The sequence below is a fragment of the Balaenoptera ricei genome, chromosome 5 (genome assembly GCF_028023285.1).
Source record: "Balaenoptera ricei isolate mBalRic1 chromosome 5, mBalRic1.hap2, whole genome shotgun sequence".
Taxonomy (NCBI): domain Eukaryota; kingdom Metazoa; phylum Chordata; class Mammalia; order Artiodactyla; family Balaenopteridae; genus Balaenoptera; species Balaenoptera ricei.
Genome location: NC_082643.1, coordinates 70,400,864 through 70,426,057, shown reverse-complemented (window position 1 = coordinate 70,426,057; position 25,194 = coordinate 70,400,864). Strand labels below are relative to the sequence as shown.

The 25,194-nt window shown below is 40.0% G+C and overlaps 1 protein-coding gene across 1 annotated transcript in view; it reads left to right on the top strand.

Annotated features, from left to right (window-relative positions):
- CWH43 (cell wall biogenesis 43 C-terminal homolog) overlaps window positions 1–25,194 on the top strand; it is a 51,382-nt gene that overhangs the window by 4,337 nt on the left and 21,851 nt on the right. The window contains 9 exon segments of the mRNA XM_059923036.1: window positions 2,424–2,544; window positions 2,920–3,074; window positions 5,773–5,974; window positions 9,677–9,765; window positions 14,797–15,054; window positions 17,405–17,530; window positions 22,125–22,204; window positions 23,781–23,886; window positions 24,947–25,082. Coding sequence (XP_059779019.1) covers window positions 2,424–2,544; window positions 2,920–3,074; window positions 5,773–5,974; window positions 9,677–9,765; window positions 14,797–15,054; window positions 17,405–17,530; window positions 22,125–22,204; window positions 23,781–23,886; window positions 24,947–25,082 — 1,273 coding nt within the window.

Below are 25,194 nucleotides of genomic sequence, written 5' to 3'. Positions count from 1 at the left end.
TGGCGGGGGGTATGGTATTTGAGATGCTTCTTGTTGCTCCCCTTTCATCTGCTTCCTCCCTGAAAACCCATCACCTTGAGTAGAGGTAGAATTGTATTTGAGAAAGGGGAGTGGGTAGGAAAGTGACTCAGTTGAGGATGAAGAAACCAGTTTTTGTCAGATGTTCTTCCAGGTAGCCATTGAGCTTTGTTGATGCTAAAGAGAGGCTGAAGTAAGCCATGATTTGCCTTAAAACTCCCTTTTCAGATGCTTCTTAAGGAAACGAAACAACTTTGTTTTTACAGAGTCCTAAGGCATTCTTACATAACTACAAAGAAGATCTGAGTGTTCTGTGCTATCTCATCACTGACATCTCAGATATTTTAAGTTGATTACTATGTGGTTAACTATTAAACTAGTTCATACTACCAGTGATTTAGGTTATTTTTGACCTAAATATTTCGACCCACTAAAATGGCTATGATCATAAACATAGACAATAAGTGTTGACAGGGATATGAAGAAATTGAAACCCTCGCACATTGCTGGTGGAAATGTAAAATGGTGCAGCTGATTTGGAAAACAGTTTGGCAGTTCCTCAAGATGTTAAACATAGTTGTCATATGACCCAACACCTCCACTCCTTGGTATAGACTCAAGAAAAATGGAAACATGTTCACATAAGACCTGGTACACAAATGTTCATAACAGCGTTATTCATAGTAGCCAAAAAGTGGAAACAACCCAAATGCCCATCGACTGATGAATGGATAAACAAAAGGCAGTATATCCATGCCATGGGATATTATTTAGCCATAGAAAGGAATGAAGCACTGATACATGGTACTACATGCATGGACCTTTTTTTTTTTTTTTTTTAAATTTAAAGTGTCATTTTATTACCTTTTCTTTTTTGTATAACAATATCTTTTTGTTTTATTTAAAGTTTTACAGACACGATTATACACATGGTATTCAGCAAAAGATTTTCACTATCTGCATTTTTCACTGGCCATTATTCTTGTGTGTGTCTGTGTTTATTGAGGTATAATTAACATTATAACTAATGTTAATTATAAACTAATTAACATTAGTTTCATGAATATAACATGATGATTCCATATTCATATATATTGCTAAGCAATCACCACAATAAGTCTAGTTAACATCTGTCCCCATACACAGTCACAAAAAAATTTTTTTCTTGTGATGACTTTCATTATTCCTTTGTTTCATCTATGATTATTCCTGAATAATTGTGTTGAATAGCGAGGGAGTATTTAACAAGAATCTGCTCTGAGTATCCAACATATGAGGTGCATCACTGCAGACCAGGCTCTCTCTGCCTTGGGACCTCAGCCTGGAATGCACTTTCTCTTTCTCCTGCCAGGTAACTTTTACTCATGCTCAGGCCTTAGCTAAAGTGATACTTCTGGGAAACCACCTTTAAACCTTCTGCAGTCCAGAGCTCCTGTATATTTCCCTCTGGACCTATATTTCCTCTTTTCATATTGTGCATGGACCTTTTTTAAAAAAAGATTTTATTGAAGTTTAATTGGTTTACAATGTCATGTTAGTTTCAGGTATACAGCACAGTGATTCAATTTTATATATAATATAATATATTTTTCAGATTCTTTTTCCCTATAGGTTATTACAGAATACTGAGAATAGTTCCCTGTGCTATACAGTAGGTCCTTGTTGGTTATCTATTTTATATATAGTAGTGTGTATATGTTAATCCCAACCTCCTAATTGTCCCCCACTCTTACTTTTCCCATTGGTAACAATAAGTTTGTTTTCTCTGTCTGTGAATCTCTTTCTCTTTTGCAAATAAGTTCATTTGTATCTTTTTTTTTTTTTTTGGTAAGATTCCACGTATAAGTGGTATCACATGATATTTGTCTTTCTCCGTTTGGCTTACTTCACTTAGTATGATAGTCTCTAGGCCCATTAACATGCATGAACCTTGAAAACATTATGCTAAGTGAAAAAAAACCAGTCACAGAAAGCTGCATATTTTATGATTTCATTTATATGAAATGTCCAGAATAGGAAAAATCCATACAGATAGGAAGTAGGTAAGTGATTGCCGGGGGCTGGGGGTCGGAGTTGGGGGGAAGAGGAGGGAAGGGAGTGACTGCTAATGGGCACAGGTTTCTTCCTGGGGTGATGAAAATGTTCTGGAATTAGATAGTGGTAAGAGTTGCACAACTTTGTGAATGTATTAAGAACCATTGAATCATACACTTTAACAGAGTGAATTTATGGTATGAATGATATCTCAATAAAAATTTTCAAAAAGATTTATGCACGCAGATAATTATATATTAACTCTATCTTCCCGAGTGTAACCATGGTATCAGACACAGCAGTTATCAAATGCAGATCATCGAATACCAACGCGTGATTGCCAGAAACGTTCAGCTCTCCTTAATCTGCAGGCAGCACAGCCTCCTTCCAGGCTCCAAATGCCTAACTTCGGCTCTTGGTTCTCGCGCTCCGTCTGTCTTCCTCACTGGTAGTGCAAGCCGTGACGTGGTGGACAGGAAGTGGTTTGCAAAGGTATGGTTCATATCTTGTGCCTACAGACAAACAAATGTGGTCAGTTACCAAAGGGAAGGTTGGGACCAGGAGTTGCAAGATATAGTATTTACCTTGCATAAGGCCTTGTAGAAGTCTCACTTTTCTCCTTTTCACAAAGTCGGGATGTGAATATTTGCCATCAGTCTCAATAATGTTGTGAGAATGAAGGCATTCTAACAAGTTGCCTAGGTAACGGGCTATACAAAGGCTAAGTCATGTGCCAACAAGGCTAAGTCATGTAGATTACCAACAAGACTACCTCATATACTCCTTCTCTGACACTGTGAAATTCACAATGGACATAGTACATTGAAACCACATAAAAAGTTGTTAAAAATACTTCTGTCCCTACAGGTACTTCAGAATCTGGGGATTCATTTTAGGACAGATTCTTCTTGTTGTTCTCCGCATTTGGAACACTTCACTGAACCCAGTCTGGACTTATCAGATGTCCAACAGAGTGATACTGACATTAAGTACCACCGCCACACTTGATCGCATTTACACAGGTAAGTGTAGGCCCAGTTTATTTAGGGATTTTCTCTCTTGCACAGTTTATTTACCTTTCTTATCTGAATGTAACACATCTTGGAAAGATAAAACTAGTCTTTCTGCACTCTATCTCCGTTTCTACTTTTTCTCCCTCTGCAAGAGTAGCCGGCACAGGTAGTGGACGGTTATCTAGGCAGAAGGCACCTTTTGCTCGCCAGCATAGACGGTGACCATAGCAGTCCGTCTCTGGCTTGTCTCAGCGTGGAGTGCGAGAGTAGACCCAGGCCTCATACTCCCTGCTGGCTTTCAGCTCTGTCTTCCTCCTCTTTCCCTCTGGACAGGACTTTCCAGGACGAGGACGGTGGGAACTGCATGGGTTTGTTTGGGTTTTCTTTGGTTTGTTTGTTTTTTGCTTTTGTTCCCGCCCCGCCCCGGGCCCAGCTCTGAACATATTTAAGCACCAAATATGAAATTTAAAAAGAAAGGAAATCCTACATATTCATACCACCTTTCAGATCACCTGTCTGGAGCTGACAAACAAACTTGGACATTTGCTTCACATGCTAACTCGAGACTCTTCTGAAAAGAAGGGAGAAGTGTTACTAGATTCTACATAACTTGCTCCTGGCTTTGTGTGTAACTCTCAGTGAGTCGCTGTTCTTTTGTAAATACAAGGAGAAATCTCACAGATTAATGGAAGTTTAGAGGGTTTGGCTCACCATGAACAAAGGGCTTGTATAATTCCCCCTTGGCCCGAATTTTGGCATGAGGTGGGGTTAGTGAGAACAAGGGAACATCATGCACGTAAATTGGTCGAGGGACGTTGATATTAATTAGAACATTTAGAACTCGGTCTAGTGCCCTAATATATGTTTTATATTTCATAAATCGCTAAAAGTAGAAACTCAGGCAGCACATTTCACAGGTACAGCCTGATAAGGATCTGGATTCAGGGTATCGCTTACATTTCCCGACTGGAGTTTTCTTCTTTCTCACCTCTGTTTTAAATTTATGTGACCCAGTTGTTGGTCCCTTCCTGTTTTTACACTGTGCCCCATTTACAAAACTTGACTTCTCACCAGCTTCCCCAGGATATCTGATCATCCCAGGCATTTTTGGGGGTAGCTTTATTGAAGATTTGCTGGGTCTTGGGGGAGGGTCACCCACCATAGTATGCAGCAGTGTTAATCAGCAAATGCAGCTTAGGCTTCTCTCTTCTCCAAAGACTGTCTCCTAACCTCCAGGTCCTGGCCTCCTTCCGTCTTCACATCTTCTCTCCCTCATCCCTATAACTTTCAGCTCTGCTTCTCCTTCCTCTCACTCCTTTATTGGCAGAATGGCTTTCTTCCTCTTTGTGAAATCGGGCTGTCACCCTCACAGGCAGACCCGAAGTTTTCTTTCTATCCTGGAGAGGGCTTCTCAGTGTCATGAAGCATCTACCCAGCAGGCTCTCTGTTCCTACAAAGAAATTCTACTGCCAGCATTTTCTCCAGTTGTTACGTTTCTGTATGTGAAGTCATTAATGCAACAAACTGAGACCTCGTGGTTAAACAGTCCCGGGAAGTATAGTATAGTAAAGTACACAGGTGCTGCCTAAGCTCTCTTTACCAGCTGTATGATCTTGGGCAAGTTACTTGTTTTCTCTGGGCCTCAGTTTTTTAATCTGTGAAATGGGATTAGTAATAAAGCCTACCTCATAAAGTGGTTGTGAAGATTAAATGAGTTCATGTAAAGGGCTGGGCACAGGGCCTGGCCCATGGTAACTGCTCAGGCGATGCACTGTTGTCACTCCGGGGACACAGAGGGTTAGACGAGAGCCCTGTGCTTTTTTTTTCTTATTTTATTCAGTATTTATATTTATTACACATGCTAAATTGTTTGTTGAGACCTCGGAATGGGAGATACTATGAGGGGAGTAAAGATGAGAAGGGGTGAGAGAAAAGGAGAGGGGTATACACAAATGAGTTCTAGGGAGGGATTAAATGAATACTGTCCACTGACATCATCAAAACTGGGGAAGTTTTGCCACATTAGCACATTCCCTTCCTTTATTGCTATTTTTTTTAATGTATATTAAACTTATCCAGTGAAACCATCCAAAGACATACAAAGAATAGTAATTATTTTGCCCTATCCTCAGGGCTTTTTTTTTTTTTAACATCTTTATTAGAGTATAATTGCTTTACACTGGTGTGTCAGTTTCTGCTTTATAACAAAGTGAATCAGTTATACATATACATATGTCCCCATATCTCTTCCCTCTTGCATCTCCCTCCCTCCCTCCCTCCCACCCTCCCTATCCCACCCCTCTAGGTGGTCACAAAACACCGAGCTGATGAGAGCCCTTTTCTTTTGGGGAGAAGCAGCCTGGTATTCTGAAAGTGTTCCACTCAAGGTGGACTGCATTTGTTCCCTGAACATACCTTTCACTTTTTGTACATATATTTTAGCTCATACTGTTAATTTCACTTTAAAGAAGTAAATAAATTTCTGCATTTTCAGTTGTCAAATTCCAAAATGATTTGTTCTCCCTAAATCGTTCCCAATCTAGCCTGCCTGAAATAACCTCTCGCACTGACTATCTCCCAGCACGTTCTGCTTTGGATTGCGTCTCGTCTCCTCTTCTGAAGTAAGCTCCTTGAAGCCAGGTACCATTCTGTTAAATAGAGAGGGTAAATTTCCATGTAACTGATCCTTTTCCATTTTTCATTCTAGATGGTGCCTCCTGTAGACCTGCGGGGAAGAAGTCTGGTGAGGCAGCGAGGGTGATGGCTTCTAGACCGAACTGGTTGTTGGCAGGGGCTGCCTTTGGCAGTCTCATGTTCCTTACCCGCTGGATTTTTGGAGAAGTCTCTCTTGTTTCCAGATGGGCAGTGAGTGGGCATCCCCATCCAGGGCCAGATCCTAACCCATGTGGGTGAGTTTGGGTTTGGAAGCAATCCAGAAATTGGCTAGTATTGTTGAAGAAATTCCTCCTCTGTGTGAGCAGCTAGATCTGCACCAGCCAGATGTTTCGTGTTCCTCTTTCCCTAGATGTCAGAAATATTGCAGGACATTACTGCAGTAGGACAGTACTGGATCTACTCTGGAGATGACAGAGCTGGAGGGGTATTTGCCCCAGTGCTGAGGGATTGCTGGGAGGTAGATGAGGGAGGACTGAGGATAGTGCACGGCTAAGTGAGAGGTCCTGGGAGCTCCTGCATGGGCACGCTGAGGAATTCCTGCCAAGAAGAGCGTTCTCGGTGCCAGGGAAAGCATGGCATTCCTCCAGATGTGCCTATTACAGTTATGGGCACTGGGTAGGATGAGACCAGAGGGCCTTGATGAGAGACCGGGTTGGCAGCAAGGCAGAGAGCTTTAATCTCTGCAAAGGAGGGAAGCCTGGGGGAGCTCTGCATCCTCTGTACTGTGGGACTTGTTCCAGCTGTGGGGCTCCCAAGGAGTTAGCAGTCTTGAGCTTAAGTGCTGGTTCCTGTGCTTGGTCCTCACTGACCCTCTCTCTACTCTTCCTGACACCTCTTTTCTCCCATGGCCAGGTCCAGCCTTTCACGTAAAAAGATGGGAGGAACCCTTAAAACTTCTGCCTCAGATATCTGTTTTCTCCTAAAACGCTGAAATTCCCACATATGGAGACACACTGGCTCTTTCCCCAGAGGATGTCTGGGCACATCCCACAGTTGTCTCACATGCAGTGTGTCCAAGTCTGGCTCAGTAGTTTTCACTACCCAGACATGTCCTTCCTCCTCCGGGCCTTGGTTTTTACTCTATCTATCCCTCTACCGTCTAAGCTGGAAACCAGGAGTCGTCTTAGAATTGTGTGTCTTCCTCATTTTCTGCATCTCACTTGGTATTAAGTCCAGTCGATTCTACTACTTCTCTTAAAGCATCTGTGCCTCCCTCCCTATCCCCCACCATATCTCCTTAGTGGATCCTCCCATCTTTCATCAGGCTACTGCTCTGGTCTTCTAATGGCCTCTCTGCAGTGTGGCCATCTCCACACTGAGAGTGAGATCTCTAAGATGCACACCTGACTCCATCACTCTTTTGCTTAAAACCTTTCAGCAGTTTTTCTCCCCCAAACCAGGTCATATGAGACAGGATCTGCACCCTCACCCTCACTTAATTTTTTAAAGATGCTCCCTGCCTTATCCCCATGCTTCACCTGGGCTGAAATCACTTTCAGTTCCCTAGACGTGCCAGATTGTCCCAGTCCTCCATCTGCATGTACGTTCTCTAACCTGTGTCTGGGCTACCTCCTCTGCCTTGATGTCTTGGCAAGCTCTTACTCACCCTTCAAAACCCAGGTCATGCATCTCCTCTGTGAAGTCTTCTCTGATTATCCCACAGGCTACCTTGAATGCCCATCCCATCCCCACCTCCTTGTACATCTCTTATTATTATTCTGTATTACAAATTGTTTATACTACAGTTATTTTATGTCCTTCATCCTTTCTAGACGCTAAACTCTTTGAGGGCCAGGAATGGGAAAAGGAACTAATACTTATGAGTTCCTCTGTATCCGGCCCTGAGCTAGGAAGTGTACATATGTGATCTCATCCAGAGTCTATATCTTTTTGATCTTGGATGCTCTGGCATATTGGGGAGGAGGGGAGAGAAGGAAGAAAGGCACAGAAGAAGAGAGGGGGAGGGAAGGAGTTTATTCTTGTGTGTTAAAGCTTCATGTCCAAAGCTTCCATGAAAACAAGCATAAGACGTGCGGAAGAGCAACAGGAGAACTGGACCAGGAATCCGAGGCCAGCCTCGAGGGCTGGAGTCCTGGTTGGCCGACAGCAATTCACCATTCAGCTTTGGACCAGTCGCCTGACATCCCTGGCCTTGTTTTGCTCACCTTTAAAATGAAGGTTTTCATTTTATGATTTTGTATGCTGGAGTGACACATTGAAGATGGAGATGCAACGCCTGAGACCAGCATTTCCCAAATTGTGTTGTGTGGAACACTGGTTTCTTGAGATGTGAATGGGTAATCTGAGACAAAAAACAAGCAAAACCCAAACCTCTTTTAGATCAAGTAGGTTTTGGAAACACTGTACTTCATCTTCCTTTGTGACTCACAGGCACATTAGCATCACAGAGACTCTCGGGAGTTTCTCCAACTTACTCGAACATGGAATTCCTTTGTGAGAACACCTATCAACACATCATAAAATTGATGTTTCTCAGAACCCTGTCTGAGAAATGTTGCATTAGATCATCATCACCTATGACCGTCATAGTAGGAATTGCTCTCTCAAATTCTCTAGATTCTACTTAAGGGAATGGGTCATAAATCTGTTTTGATGGGCTGAAGATGTGGGAGATGGGAGGAAGGTGAGAGACAGGCACAGATGGTGCTGAGGGGACTTTGGGAAACCAGAGGATCAGTGCAGACCACAGAGCCTGGGAGGATGAGGGAGCAGGACACGGTCTTAGCCTCATGTTCCAACTTCCCATTAGCCCACCCCAGCACTCCCAACCCCAAAACTCTCCCTCTTCTGTGCTGTTTTCTACCTTCTAATATCCTGTGTTATTTTCTAACTGTGTTTATTGTCTGGCCCTCTCCCCCACTGGAATGTGAGCGCATGAAGGAAAGGGATCTTTGTTCACTGACGCATCCCAAGCCCCTAGAACAGAGCCTGGCACACAGTAGGTCCTCATAAACATTTGTCGTTGACTTGGGGATAGACAATGATCAACAGTGTCCTCGCCAGCCTTTTCTCTGTTCTGTAGACCCAGGACCACTCTTAACCTTAGAAGGTGGGGATAGGCAGGAGAGCGGCTGAGAGCCTCACTCCAGAGCTGGAGGGGCTTTTTTGGATTCTTAGTCCTATGTGGGCGACTGTGTACAATCTGTGGCAGGTTTCTTAGTGCTCTTTCCCCCAGTGTCCTCCCCTGCAAAATGGGGATAATTATTGCATTTACCTACAGACTTGTGAGTGTTAGATGAGCTAATATATGTAAAATCTTCAAACAGTGCCTGGTATGTAGTAAGTACTATGTTTTTTAGTTTATTTATATTATAGCTGTTTCACTGAGTGCCATGTTGTAGCTTTTATTGCTGCTGGATTTTCCCCTAAAGTTTAAATTCTTTTTTTTTCCTCCTCCTCCAAGTTTTTGCCAAAGTAGCAAAAGAATGAAATAGTTTGTGGTTGTTTTTAAAAACACACAACTATTAATTATTTACCAAACTCACATCAGTCCCAGGAAGGCAGAGACTATTGATAAAAGCAGTATTGAGGTTGAGAAAAGAATGAAAAGAGGCACACTAAATAGAAACTATTCCTAGTGTCTTTTTCTTTTTATCTTTGGCAGAGTCATTTAAAATGTCACGTGGCCAATATGAACTATAATTTAATAGTCTGAGAAAACTCAATTTCTGTGTTTACACTGACCATGAAAGACTGCAGATATCGTTTATCTCAAGTCAGAGGTGCTTTTATGTCAATGTTCTGAATGTATATAATATTGGTTCCCAGTGGGCTTTCATTATCTCATTGGTTGTTTCATACTCATATTATCTTTTGGATGTGCCTAGAGGTAGGAGATACATATCTGTTTTATATCTGGGACAATGGAGTAGTAACAATGTCAGATGTCCTATAACGTGTCATTTTTTTTACAGAGGTGCAGTTCTGCTGGGCTTGGCGAGTGGATTGATGCTTTCACCTTGTTCATGGTTTCCTGGTCCCAGTTTAACCTGGTGGATGACAGGTGTGTGGTTTTCCTACAGAAATGCTTCGTTGTCCAATTTACTTGCAATTGTCCAACTTACTCCATGTGCCCCTGGAGTGGAAGGAGATGACCATACAACATGTGCTGTTGCCCGGTGGGATAGTCTCACCAAGTGCAGCCACTAAAACCCAGATGTCACCACGGTTACCAGTGGCTACTGGTTCCAGGTCCCTGCTTCCTCCTCTTCACTTTCCCTCTCCTCCTTAGCTGTCTTATCCCCCGACTGGGCTGACACACACTCCCTCGCCTCCTAAATGACTTATCCAGGCACAGATGTCAGGAACAGTTGTGTTTTTTTTTTTAAATTTTATTTGTTTATTTATTTATTTATGGCTGTGTTGGGTCTTCATTTCTGTGCGAGGGCTTCCTCTAGTTGCGGCAAGTGAGGGCCACTCTTCACCGCCGGTGCGCTGGCCTCTCACTGTCTCGACCTCTCTTGTTGTGGAGCACAGGCTCCAGACGCGCAGGCTCAGTAATTGTGGCTCACGGGCTTAGTTGCTCCGTGGCAGGTGGGATCTTCCCAGACCAGGGCTCGAACCCGTGTCCCCTGCATTGGCAGGCAGATTCTCAACGACTGAGCCACCAGGGAAGCCCGGAACAGTTTTATTGACAGTCTGAGGAGATGTAGGGTCAGACATTGCCACTTTGCCAGACCTCTTCCCCTCTCCAAGAGCATCTGTTTTCAGGAATACCTTCCTTTGGGACTCCACAATGAAGCTCAATTTCCCTTTCTCTTTTGTGTGTAACAGTTTGGCCCTCACTCCTCTACCCAGCCTTGGGGTCCATGTTTGCTTATTCAAAGGCTTGGACCCTCTCTGCCCATTCACACCCTTCAGGAATATAGAATATCAATGAAAACTATCCTATTTCTGGAGCAATCTACTTATTTTTATGATTATGACCATTTCATTACTGTGACTGAAACTGAATTATGCCACTCTGCTCCCTTCCCCTTAAAAGGCAGGAATGGTGAGAGTCAGTTTTAGTGTTAAATAAAAAACTTCCTGCTCTGTGACAGGGCAAATACTATGTTTGGTTTCTGTGAGGAGAGATGTCCTTATACATTTTAATTAAGCAGGTGATGCAGAGTTTTGTACTAGAGGCTGGGCGTGGGTTTGTGAGACTACACGTAACAGTAATGGAAGATGAGGGTTAAATAACCTCGTAGGTACGTTTCTGTGCACCCTCAGTGCCATCATCCTTGCGTGAAGACGTGTATGTCATCCAAATAGGCTACTTAATTCCTGAGGTTAATGAGGTCCTCATCCTCCTGGAGCTGTGTGAGCAAACAGTTGCAGTCACGTTCAGCTGTTTTTACTTGCTTGTGTATTTTCGGGTAGACATTCCATGTGGGGATGCTTGTGTGAATATAATGTAGGAGTAACCTTTCTTCTCATCAGAGAAATGCCTCCTGAGATTCCGCACAAAAATGGCCAGGGAACTTTGTAAATGTGGAGTGTGCAGTGAGCATATATAGCTTCTTAATCTCTATGCAATTAGGAAAATGAACATGAAATACATTGAAAGTTGTGCAGCATTTATATCATGCCTTTTCTTATGGAATAGGAGCAAAAGGCTTATTGGGCAGGTAATTAGCAGCTTCATTTCAAACATGGGAAAACTGAGGTCCACAGAAACATAAACTTAAAGAACAGAAAAGCTGTGAACTTGTTGTTTTATGCTTATGCTTATTTCCCCAGATAAGTAAACATAGCCTCGGAGAGTTAAACCTAATTTAGTTTGACTGTCTCTCTGAAGTGTGAAATAAAAGGCCCTAGGGGCAAGCAGATTTAGGGCTTCTAATGGGCTGTTTGCAGTAGAGAGGAAAGCAGGGCCGTAATTCGTGAGCTCTGTCTCCCTCTCTGATGGTCTGCTCACCTGAATTCAGTAGGAGCTCACAATTATCTAGAGATGGTGCCCACTTTTCACTGTGATTCGTCTCTGGAAAACACCTCATAAAGCAGAATGCAGAAAAAGAAATCATATTTTTTCATTGTACAGTTAAAGTCCCAGCTGGGTCCCAGTATGAAATTAATTATGGCAGTGACCAATAGAATTTCCCAAATGCAAAGATACAGGAACTTTAGATCTTGATGACAATTAAATTAGTAAAATCAAAGTTCTATTTAAAAAGGCATAAATGTACTAAATGCACTGATAGGACCCCAGTGTACTATACAGTGTGCTTACAGTTTTATTATATGAGAAACTTGATTAAAAGTGAACATGTTAGTTACTATAAATATCATTGGAATATTCAATTACCATGAATTCTGCTTGGTGTCTTAGATGTTGTAAAGATCTGGGGGGGATTATTTGGGAGGACTCAGTCTCAAACGAAAAATAGTTAAGCTGTATAGTTAAGAGAAAAAGGTAAAGTAACGGTGTATCATGTGCTACCACTGGTGTACAAAGAGGGAAATGCACACACAGGCATTTTTCTTCCTGTGCACAGACTACCTCTGGGAGGATGCAGAAGAAAATGCTAACACTGTTGGCCTTCACTAGGGGAACTAATAGGTGACAGGGGACAGAGGGACTCTTTTTTTACCTTTCAGAGTTTGGATTGAATTTATAATCTATTTAAAAGTACAATTTTAGGGGCTTCCCTGGTGGCGCAGTGGTTAAGAATCCACCTGCCAATGCAGGGGACATGGGTTCGAGCCCTGGTAGGGGAGGATCCAACATGCCACGGAGCAACTAAGCCTGTGCACCACAACTACCGAGCCTGCACTCTAGAGCCCGTGAGACACAGCTACTAAAACCCACGTGCCACAACTACTGAAGCCCGCACACCTACAGCCCATGCTCCACAACGAGAGAGGCCACCGCAATGAGAAGCCCGCGCACCGCGACGAAGAGTAGCCCCCGCTCGCCGCAACTAGAGAAAGCCCGCGTGCAGCAATGAAGACCCAACGCAGCCAAAAAATAAATAAATAAAATAAATTAAAAAGAATAAAAGTACAGTTTTAGTGGATTTAAAAATATGTAGCCTGTTTAAAAATAGAAACTAAATTAAAAATGAAAGTGGTAACAGTCGAGGGAAATTTGAAGAGATGTTTTCTTTCCCTTCAGGTAATTCTGTGTAGTAAGACAGACACAACAAAGTCATTTTGATATCTTTAGATTAAAATATCAAACTAGGACTCATTCTTTTGAAAAATAGTCATTATAAGCTGGTAAACAGGAAAAATTCCCTCTCCCTAATAATCAAATAAATGAAAATCAAAATATGCTATGACTTAATCATTAATTTGGTAAAGATTTTTAAAAAGGAATGCTTTTGGCAGGGTTCAAAAGGCTCACCTTTTGGACTTTTGGCAGAGTTTCTGGAGGAAGTGAGAACTGGTATAACCTCCTGGGAAGGCAGTTGACCACAAGTATTGACTCTTTAAAATGCTTTTGCCTCTTGACATAGTTGTACGTCTAAGAATCTTTTTAAGAATTATTTTAAGAAAATAATCAGAGGTGTAATAAGAGATTAATTGACAAAGAAAGATGTTCCTCACAGTGTCAGAAGCTTCCTAAATGGCCAAGAATAGGAAAATGGTTGCTTATTTTTGTGTGTATTTATGCAGTGCAAGAGTGTATGTACATAAACATGTTTTAGAAGAAAAACATTAATAACATGAAAAAAATGTTCTTGGTATAATGTCCCACAAAAAGCAGAATATAATCCTCAATATGTGGTACGATTCCATTTATGTAAAAATACTTCTGCATATACACAGAAAAAGACATAGGGGAAATACATAGGAGTATTAGCTGGGATCATCGCATCTCAGTCCTAGGCGATCCTCAATTGCTTGTTCACAGTTCTGTATTTTTAAAATTTCTGCAGTGAATAGGCATTATGTTTGTTCATTTCAAAATGAAAAAAAACTTTTATCATTAAAATAATTGTTGTTGGATCTAAGATTTTGAAGGTCTAACTATAGAGTTAAAATCTGTGGGTTGTTTTTGAAGTGGGGAGGAATAGGCAGTCACATGGCATTGTCCTGTGATGGTGCAAGTAGAACTTACTGATGGGTGAGTGCCATGGGGCACTAAGAAGCTGGCTGGATCCTCTTCTCGGGGTTCTTGCCGCAAGCAGTAAGGAGGCTGCTGTAGACATACTTGAAGGGTGGCTCACTGTTATAAAACATTGACTGAAATGTCCAATGTCTAGAGGATGTCATATTCTCTGCAAAGGTGTTATATTGATGGCTCCAAAATGGGGTGCTATAAGTCCCTGCTGTGCTGCTGTCTCAAAGCGGATTTCATAGGACTATGGAGAAATGTTATATTCCCTCAGATTTGGCTCAACGAATTAGCAAACATTTACTAAGTGCCTGCTGTGGACCAGGCAGATGGCACAGCCCCCACCACCTCCGAGGCTGTTGTGTGAATGAATGAACTGCCTGCAGAACTGTAAAGCAGTGAGTCTACAAATGCAGTCTCAGTCACAGCTTCTTTGGGGGCTATGGGGTTGGTAAAGTCAACTTATATATTGTGGGACGAAGGGCAGCATTTAAACTCCTTTAGAAAGTTTCTTAACAAAAATGTTCTACAAACATGACTCTGCATGCTTTCTAATGCCCTAGATCTGGCTGGTTAAATTAAATTAACAAATTTTTGGTATTACAGGTAATTTCCTTTTTTTTTTTCCAGTTTTTGCTATAAGGATCTTAACACAAATAACCTAAAAATGCCTTCTTCTCTCCTGCTGTTCTTCCTGAAGAAATAGCACTGGACTGAGATTTACTGGACCCACATTCCACCTCCAGTTGTGCAAGTAACTAGCTGCATGACCTTGAGCAAAGCATGTTAACCTTGCAAAGACCTTAGTTTCTCACCAGTCTAGAAATTGAACCAGAATGCCCCTAAGGTCCCTTCTGGCTCTAAATAGCTATAAATCGGTCGTCCTATAAGCTTATTATTCCTCTTTTTTTTTTTTTTTTTTTAAGAAAATGGAGGAGACTATTACGACTTTCCTGTCTGATTGTTTTTCTTTCTCTCTCTCACAAACAGGAGCGACCTCGGCTCTGGGTCTCCTTTACCTGCCCACGTGGGCAGCCGCTCTCTCTGGCTGTGTGCTCGCCCTCTTCACGGCGTCCATGTGGCCTCAAGTGCTTGGACACCTTATCAGCTCAGGGTCAGGCCGTGGGAAAGCCATGACCACTGCCATGGTATTTTATCTTCTAGAAATATTTTTCTGTGCATGGTGCACAGCTTTTAAATTTGTCCCAGGAGGTGTGTATGCTAGAGAAAGATCTGATGTACTTTTGGGTGAGTACATGTGAAAGGTCTGGATTCAAGTAACTACTCAAAAATTCCCTTCAGGGCTGACTAGGATTTAGCACTTTACATGACTGATTAAGATAAATAGGATGATCTTGCCTTTCTTATTGAAATAGACTGTTTTGGTTAAAAAAAAAAAAACCTGGAGGAATGTCTAAATTAGTATTTAAAAAGAAATTTCTTAATTCATTAATGAGTTTCAGTAATATTTATTACTGCAAAGGCCTTGGAAGTGAATAGCTGTGAAAAAAACAAGTTTAATCCATAATAAGGTATAAAAGAGGTCCCCGTAACCCCATATTATATGATATGTAAGGAAAAAATATGAGCATGGTGCGTACATTGCTATTTTGGTGGTAGGCTTGTAAATATATATAGGAAGTGTGATTTTTTTTGGTTCCCCTGAATTTTATGTATGGTTTTTATTTACCGTCTTTTTACCAAAAGATTTTTTCATGTGTGAATTTTAGTGTAAATGGTAAATTCTCAAATCATAGAGTACATATCTTCCATTTCAGTGGTTATGAACTTATGTACCAAAATTAAAATATCATAAACTTAGTTCAGTTCAATATTTCAGAAACTGTCTTCTGGCAATAGTGAAATTACTGATGTGTACCAGGCAGACACAGATCAGATATTGCTTGTCGTTTTATTTTAAGTAAAACATGTCCAGAGCCTCCAGGATAAAATCTTTGAAAAACTGAGGAGACAAAACATGTTAATAGGGGATTCAGTTCTTGTTTGTTCAGACATTTTTCCATTTGTTCATTTATTCATTAAAAAATTATTTTGCACCTACTATGGTCCAGGCACAGTGCCAGGTGTAGGGGATTTAAGAGACATAGGGTCCTACCCACCTGGAGCTTCCGTGTAGTGGGGGAGATACCACACATCAGATTAGACAGATTCTTAGGGGGTTACAGCTGGGGTAAGTGCTGCACAAAAGTCTGGGCTTCTACTTATGTTCGTCTGCAGTTCCCCCTTGTGCCCTTGGAATATATCCAAATCGCCCTGTACATTTTCACATAAACTCTTCTCCTCTATGAGCTAGACATCTGTCAGGACAGGCTGATTTGGAAGAGGTATTTTTCAATTATGTGAGATATTTTTAAAAACTTTTGAGGATTTGCTATTTCTGCTGGGACATCCAGGCTGTCAGCTGATCAGAGACATACATTGCTGCATTTCCTCTGCGATAGTCTCGGCTTTGCGAACCTTGTATTTCTTCTGATTTCTTTCAGGTGTGTGTACTCTCTCCTGCTCTATCTTCCTATCCAATGCCCTGCTTTTTTCTTACTCCAGCTTGTTTGGGGGTCTGCCATGTGGAGCAAACGAATGAAAGTAAGAGCCATGCTAAGCATATATTTCTTTCTTTAGAATGTTATGAATGAAGGGTGTTTTGAGTTCCTTCTCGCTACTTATGGAATTGCAGAAATCGTGCTTTATTCCAGCTTCAAACAACTAAGAATTCTTTTCAGTAAGAGTGACGTTATGTCGATAAGGCCACAAAAACTAAGGAACATTAGTAATGTTCAGAGTAGCTTTGAATAATGATTGAAAAGAATCTGTATTAGATCAGAAACTAGATATAAATGTATTGTCTAGGTTTCTCCTGCTATTTCCTGGAAATTGCACATAACTTTTTTTTTTTTTTAGCCTTCCACCTAAGCATAACTTTTACTTGACATTCTCTAATTTATATATTGTTCAATCATACCTCTGTTTCCATTCTCATTATATACAACGTTAGAAGTATGTAGACTTCATGTGTAAGCTACATTGGAATGCACCCCAGTTAAGCTCATCTTTCTTGGCCCAGTGTGAATTCCAGCGTGCATCCTCTGTGTGGACCCACAATCCAGGCCAGAACTGTTGCCACAAACACTGCCGTATTAAGAACCTACAAATCCTCCTCTTCTGTTCCTCAACTCGGTCGGTGCCTGTGGTCCCTTCAGTGGAGAAGACTGAGTCCCTAAGGCAGTCCAGAAGGCTGCTTTCTCTTCTCCCCACCCTTTCCTGCATGACCAACAGTCAGTGACCGACACTATCACCAACCTAACAACTAGGAAACACTCAGGAAATTCAAAGTAACCCCTCATCAGAAAAAGTTTGGGGTTTTTTAATGTAAAGCATAATTTCTAGAACCCTACCTGATTTCTTATGATCATCCTAATTATCAAAAGTAAAACTGGAGTAATTACTTAGGTACTGAGATAACTCAATAACTGATTTTTCAGGATATGTCCATTTAAATGAAATCAAGGCTCCTGGAATTTACCATTAGAAGGATTTTTTGGATTAGAATGTAATATATTCATCTTTCTTTTTTTAACAGGGACAGTGATGCTAATTATTGGGCTGAATATGCTATTTGGTCCCAAGAAAAGCCTTGATTTTCATCTTCAAACAAAAAACAGTCCTAAAATGCTTTTCAGAGAGAGTGGAAAATACATGAAACTTTGTGAGTATAATTTTGCTTCCTTTTTAAAAGCATTTTATTATCATATATGGCCTTTATTATGTTGAGGTTCCTGGACTTCAGACTATACTACAAAACTACAGTAATCAAGACAGTATGGAACTGGCACACACACAAAAATATAGATCAATGGAACAGGATAGAAAGCCCGGAGATAAACCCATGCACATATGGTCACCTTATCTTTGATAAAGGAGTCAAGAGTATCTGATGGAGAAAAGACAGCCTCTTCAATAAGTGGTGCTGGGAAAACTGGACAGCTACATGTAAAAGAATGAAATTAGAACACTTCCTAACACCATATACAAAAATAAATTCAAAGTGGATTAAAGACCTAAATGTAAGGCCAGACATTATAAAACTCTTAGAGGAAAACATAGGCAGAACACTGTATGACATAAATCACAGCAAGATCCTTTATTTATTTATTTATTTATTTATTTATATTTATTTTTGGCTGTGTTGGGTCTTCGTTTCTGTGCGAGGGCTTTCTCCAGTTGCAGCGAGTGGGGGCCACTCTAAATCGCGGTGTGTGGGCCTCTCACTGTTGCGGCCTCTCCCGTTGCGGAGCACAGGCTCCAGACATGCAGGCTCAGTAGTTGTGGCTCATGGGCTTAGTTGCTCCGCGGCATGTGGGATCTTCCCAGACCAGGGCTCGAACCCGTGTCCCCTGCATTGGCAGGCAGATTCTTAACCACTGCGCCACCAGGGAAGCCCACAAGATCCTTTTTGACCCACCTCCTAGAGAAATGGAAATAAAAACAAAAATAAACAAATGGGACCTAATGAAACTTAAAAGCTTTTGCACAGCAAAGGAAACCAGAAAAAGACAAAAGGACAACCCTCAGAATGGGAGAAAATATTTGCAAATGAAGCAACTGACAAAGAATTAAACCCCAAAATATACAAGCAGCTCATGCAGCTCAATATCAAAAAAACAAACAACCCAATCCAAAAATGGGCAGAAGGCCTAAATAGACATTTCTCCAACAAACACATGAAAAGATGCTCAACATCACAAATCGTTAGAGAAATGCAAATCAAAACTGCAATGAGGTATCACCTCACACCAGTCAGAATGGCCATCATCAAAAAATCTACAGACAATAAATGCTGGAGAGGGTGTGGAGAAAACGGAACCCTCTTGCACTGTTGGTGGGAATGTAAATAAAAGAAGTGAAATTGAGTTATTTGTAGTGAGGTGGATGGACCTAGAGTCTGTCATAAAGAGTGAAGTAAGTGAGAAAGAGAAAAACAAATACCATATGCTAACACATATATATGGATTCTAAAAAAAAAAGAAAAAAAATGTTCTGAAGAACCTAGGGGTAGCACAGGAATAAAGACGCAGATGTAGAGAATGGACTTGAGGACATGGAGGGGGGATGTGTAAGCTGGGACGCAGTGAGAGAGTGGCATTGACATATATACACTACCAAATGTAAAATAGATAGCTAGTCGGAAGCAGCTGCATAGCACAGGGAGATCAGCTTTGTCACCACCTAGAGGGGTGGGATAGGGAGGGTGGGAGGGAGACGCAAGAGGGAGGGGATATGGGGATATACGTATGCAGATAGCTGATTCACTTTGTTATTCAGCAGAAACTAACACAACACTGTAAAGCAATTATACTCCAATAAAGATGTTTAAAAAAAAGCATTTTATTATAAAACATAAATTTTCAGACATATGAGATTAAAGAGTATGATGAACCCTCATGTACCCTTAAAGCAGTTCCAACAATTATTAACATTTGCTAATGTTGTTAATACCTATCTTCCTTATATTTTTTGGTAAAATACTTTAAAGCAAATCTCTGATATTGTATTTTTTCAACCATAAATACTCTGTATTAGTTTTGTTTCACTTCTAATGTAGATTTAACAGGTAGGATTTCCAAAATATTTTGTTGTAATAGTTGAGACCATTTATTTCATTTCTTGTTCTTTTTTGGGAGATTTAATATGTTAATGTTTGGAATATTGATGAGCTGGAAACTCAGGCATGAAATTAGTTTACTATTCAGTCTGACTCATCTCAAAATATACTAGATTAAATAAAAATGTTTATTGAATGTGTAACATTTGCAGATAGTGTATTAGGATATAACATACTGCATAACTCCATAGCATTATGTAGAATACAAAGATATATAAAAACTGGTCTCTACCGTCAATGACTTGATGCTTTACTAGAGAAGACAGAATCTTATGGTGTAAAGAGCTAAAAAACAATTAAGAAGCTAAATAAAATTTTAATATATTTCTAAAAGAAATGTCATGAAGCAGTAAGATCATTAGATAAACCCCTTCATATATGTTCCATCATAATTTGAAAAAGTTATATTAAAATTTAGGGGAAAAATTTAAATTTAGGTGGTTTTTTTTTTTTTTTTTTGTATGTATTCTTATACTTTAGGTCTGTCCCTTGAAATCAGCATCTGGCGGCTTTTGTTTGTTTGTTTTTAGTCCTGATAATCTTTGTCTTTATTATTACTATTATTATTAAATTATTTAATTCATTCATCAAATTGAGGCACTTGAAACAACTTATTTACAAAGTTGTTTAGATAGCTTTGTATGATTTTCCAAAACAAGCTTTATTTTTTGGACCCATTTTTGGTTCACAGCAGAATTGAGCAGAAAGTACAGAGATTTCCCATAGGACCCTCTGAGCCCACATATACACAGCCTTCCCTGCTAGTGACCTGCCCTACCACAACTGATGAACCTACAATGAAACAGGACTATCACCCAAAGCCCTTTGTTTACATTAGGACTCATTCTTGATGTTGTACATTCTGTGGTTTTTGATGAATGTATAATGATATATATCCACCATTGTAATATCATATGGCATAGTGTCACTGCCTTAAAAATCCTCTGTGCTCTGCCTGTTCATCCCTCCCTCCCCCTGCCAATGGCAATAACTGTCTGCTTTTTTTAAAAAAATTAATAGATTTTATTTTTCAGAGCAGTTTTAGGTTTACAGACAAATTGAGCAGAAAGTGTGGAGTTCCCATATACCGGCTCACACTCCCACCTCCTCAGTTTCCACCATTATTAACATCTTGCATTATTACAATTGATGAGCCAATACTGATACATTATTATTCACTGAAGTCCACAGTTTATATTCGAGTTCACTCTTTTTTTATGTGTTCTGTGGGTTTTGACAAATGTATAATGACATTTATCCACTATACAGTATCATACAGAATAGTTTCACTGTCGTAAGCATGGTAATGTGCTCAACCAATTCATCCTTCCCTCCTTCCTCCAGACCCTGGCAACCACTGATCTCCTTACTGTCTCCATTGTTTGCTTTTACTAGAATGTCAATCTTTGTCTTTTAACTTGAAATGTAATTTATTTTTATCATGATTTCCCTTGTGTTATGATTTATTTCCATACTCTTACTTTGTTTTTGCTTTTTCTACTTTTTCTAGGCATATTTTTCCTCTTTTTTCTTCTTGCTTTTGCATTGATTGGGTTTCCTTTTTCCTTTTTTCTTATCCTTCTCCTCTCCACTCCTCTTTCTAGGTTGGAAATTATACCTTCAATTTCTTTTTTTCAGTAGTTGGTTATTTTTTTCTCAGAACATTAAAGATAGTATTCCCCTATCGTCTGACTTCCATTTTTGCTCTTGGGAAGTCAGCCATCAGTGTAATCTTTGCTCTTTTGAAGATACAGTGGCTTTTCTCTCTGGCAGCATTTAAGATTTTTCTTTGTTTTGGTGTTCTGAGTTTCACTGTAATACATCTGGATGCGGATCCAGCCCCTCCCTTACTTGCGAGTGTTTGGGCTTTTTGAATCTTAAGAGTCATGTTTTTTTATCAATTCTGGAAAATTCTCAGCATTATTTCTGCAAATATTACCTCTTCCCCATTCTTTCTCTTCTCTCCTTTTTTGACTCCAGTTAGATATGTGTTGGATCTTCTTATTCTCTTCTTCATGTCCCTTAACCTCTTTCATATTCTCTACCTTTGTTTTTAAGCTGCCCCTTGTACTAGTTCTCCATTAAGTTTTGTCTAATCTGCTTTTTATCTTGTCCATTGAGTTTCTAATTTTAATTGTTATAATTATTATATCATTTTATTTCTAGAAGTCTATTTAATTTCTTTACAAATTTTCTTGCCCATTAATTTAATCTCATATTTCTTAGTTATCCCATTGAATATCCTCTTTTATTTTTCTAAACGTGCTAAGCATGCTTATTTTATATTCGATTCTAAAATTTTTAATATCTGAAGTATTTTGGGTTTGATTCAGCAGGGTGTTTTTGCTGTGGTTCCTGCTCATGGAGACTTGCTTTCTGGTGTATTATTTCTTGTATATATTTGTGATTTATTTTTATTTTAGTTCATGGTTCTTGGAACATTTTTAGGGAAGCTTCTTTGAAACCTGAGTTTAAAGTATGGGTTATATATGCGTGTCACACATGAAAATTAACCCAGTAACTAGACATTGCCCCTTTGCATAAAATCTTGGCCAATAAATTCAATATTTTCATAAAATTATTTTTTTAAAAAAGAAACTTAGTTTCTTCTAAACAATTATTTCTGGTTTCTGTTTAGTTTTGTGGCTGCTTGTTGGTGTGGGGTTGTTGGGATTAGGACTACGGCATAAAACCTATGAGAAGAAATTGGGAAGAGGGGTAAGTCATTAAAAGTTTTGATATAGAATTTTATATGATATACGGCCTACAGAGCACAGAAAGGAGTTCTGACTTGATTTTTCTTGAATTGGAAGCCACCAGAATATTTCAAGCAGGAGCATGAAGAAACATGATATATATTAACTTGGCTGCTCTGTGAAGAATGGATTGTAGAGTAGAAGCAGGGAGATAAGTTATGAGGCTTTTTCAGTTGTCCAGGAGAGAGACCCTGGAAGTTTGGATGGGGGCCGTGGCCCTGGATTTGGAGAGGAGTGGATAGACTTACAATATATTTTGAAAGTAAAGCTGATAGGAGTTGCTGATGGATTAGATGACACTGAATGAGAAGAAGGAAAGAATCAAGGATGACTTCTATGTTTTGGCTTGAGCAACTGGGTGGAGGGTGGTAGCATTTACTGACGTGGGAATAACAGGTTTTGGAGTGATGAGAGCCAGAGTTAATCATAGGTATGTAGTTACGTGAAAAGGCATAATTTGATTAATATAATCATGCCTCTTGAAGTCTCTCTTGATGGTTCTGTTCTCTTTATAGGACATTCGGTAAACTGAGTAATATTTCTTGCATAGAGATGAGATTCACACCCCACTGCTGTAGCACAATGAGCTGTTTAGGTTAAGTGGTGGCCCTCCTATGCAAAGAGGTGGTGCTTACCCTTCTCTCAGCTTGAACTTGTATGTTCCACTTTGAGTTGTTTTTTTCAGTTGTGGTGATAGAGTTGGTCTAATCTGGCCATACTCTTTCACAGGATCCCTATTGTTGATCGGTTGGTATTAGTTTGAAATAGATGGTTAGGGTTGGGCACTGCATTCTCTGACTGGGCCCATGGGCTCAAAAGAGGACTCTTCAGAGGGTGCTGTGCTCCTGAACCTTGGCCTTGCCAGCGCAGTGGGGAGCAACACCATGTATAACTCAGAGTTGGCAGACCACTCTGTAAATATGGTAAAGGACTCTGTGTATCCCTCTGTGGTCTCATTCTCTGATATAAGGGTAACCTCTTCCTGCATATGCTTGTTATCGTATTCATGCATTTCTTTATATTGTTACTACACATGACACACCTCTATACAATATTGTATTTTTCCATGTTTTTAACTTTATCTAAATAACATCTGACATATATATTTTGCAACTTAATTTTTTATTTAAAATAATCCTGGTGAGATTCATCCATATGGAAATATGTAGCCCTAATTCATTTATTAGGGCTGTGTAGTATTCCATTTTATGTATGATCATTTTTTTATTCATTTTCCTATTTTTCCTATTGAAACAACAGCCAGGTTGTTTCTAATTTTTTGCTATTATAAACAATGCTTATCAGAAATATCACTTTCCAAACATTCTTCCTAACTTCCAAGCCTAAGCTAGAAATTCACAGATTATAAAATACCTACTAGCAAATATCTCCATATTATTATGCATTAGCTGTGGGCAGATGCCTAAAAAATATCCTTTGCTGAAATATGAATTTTGGTGGAGAGAGGTGGAGAAGAGTGGATCGCTGAAACTGCCATTGTTCGTTCATCCTAAATTATCATTAAAACAATTCCTCAGGCACCAGCCACAGAGGTCTCTGCTGCCATCTGGCCTTTCAGGTTTGGCTTTGACAATGAAGGATGGTCTAATTTAGAAAGATCAGCTCAACTGCTCAGTCAAGCAGGTAAGTCTTACTGAAGTTATTTCCAGGTTTTGAGAAACTCCTACTGTTATGTTTATTTTGAGCAAGATCATAAGTAATAGGAAGAGGGTTTGCTGGGTCATAAACTAATCTCTTAAAAAGGCTTTACTTTGGTGGGCGGCTACAGGAGGATTAAGCTTCTGTAACCACATCTGTGTTTGCTTGAGAGCAATTAATTCAGTTGATTCTGAACAAAGTCTCATACTGGGTATCTGCAGGAGAATCTTGTCATGCCTTTGCTCTTGGAAATGCCCCTGCTGGTGGCTCCTGTCACTTGGGAACCCACTGTTGGGGACCAGAAAACTGTCAGATTAAAAGGCAGAATGGGTTGGAGTGATGCTCATTTGCAAATCAAATTGCTTTCAAGAGCCTGAGGGCCAATTTTATTTGTTTCCATGCCCTGGGGTACTCATCTTTGGATGAAGCATCCTTTAAAATATGTGGGTGTTTGGTTCTTAGATCAACAACATGGAGAATGGAGCAAGAGACTTAAAGGGCTAAACTGTTCTTTCCTAATGATAAGCATGTCTCCTGAGAAATAGCTGAGGGTCTGTATGATTCTAATGCCATTAAGAAATTTCTCTGGCTCTTAGTCCTTTAGTCCTGATTACAGGCCTCTGGGGCAAATCTGACCAGGGTATCTGAATAAACTTACTTCTGTGTCAATGCAATGGAGGTGTTTGCCCAGGAATAAAACACTACTGTATACTCTATTGTTTCTGAACATAAATTGGATATTTGAGAAAGGTATTAAGCTTATTTGAAATTTGGGGAACGATGTTAATATTTGAAAATTTAGAAAAGTTATGTTTTTATCCTTTCCTACATTTCCTCAAGGTGTCCCATGTTTTAATTGCGTTCTAAATATGGTAAAAAAATTTTTACAGCTCAGATTTGAACTAGTTCACTTTAGTAACTCATTAGGAATTACTTTGGTTTTTGATTTACGAGTAAAGGCAGGGGATTAAAGAATCAAGTTTTGCTAATTGTTTTTACATTGCTATGGTTAATCACCATGTGCATTTTTTTTTTTTCTGAACAGGTGCAGATTTCATTACAATTTTGGAGAGCGACGCTTCTAAGCCCTATATTGGGAACAATGACCTGACCATGTGGTTAGGGGAGAAGCTGGGTTTCTATACCGACTTTGGTCCAAGCGCAAGGGATCACACTTGGGGGTGAGTGTCCCTTCGGAATTAATCCCAAACATATCCCTGAAAGACTAGGCAGCATAGACTTGGAGTGGATGGTTGATATTGTTATACCTTAGTCCTATGAATATGTCCCAGT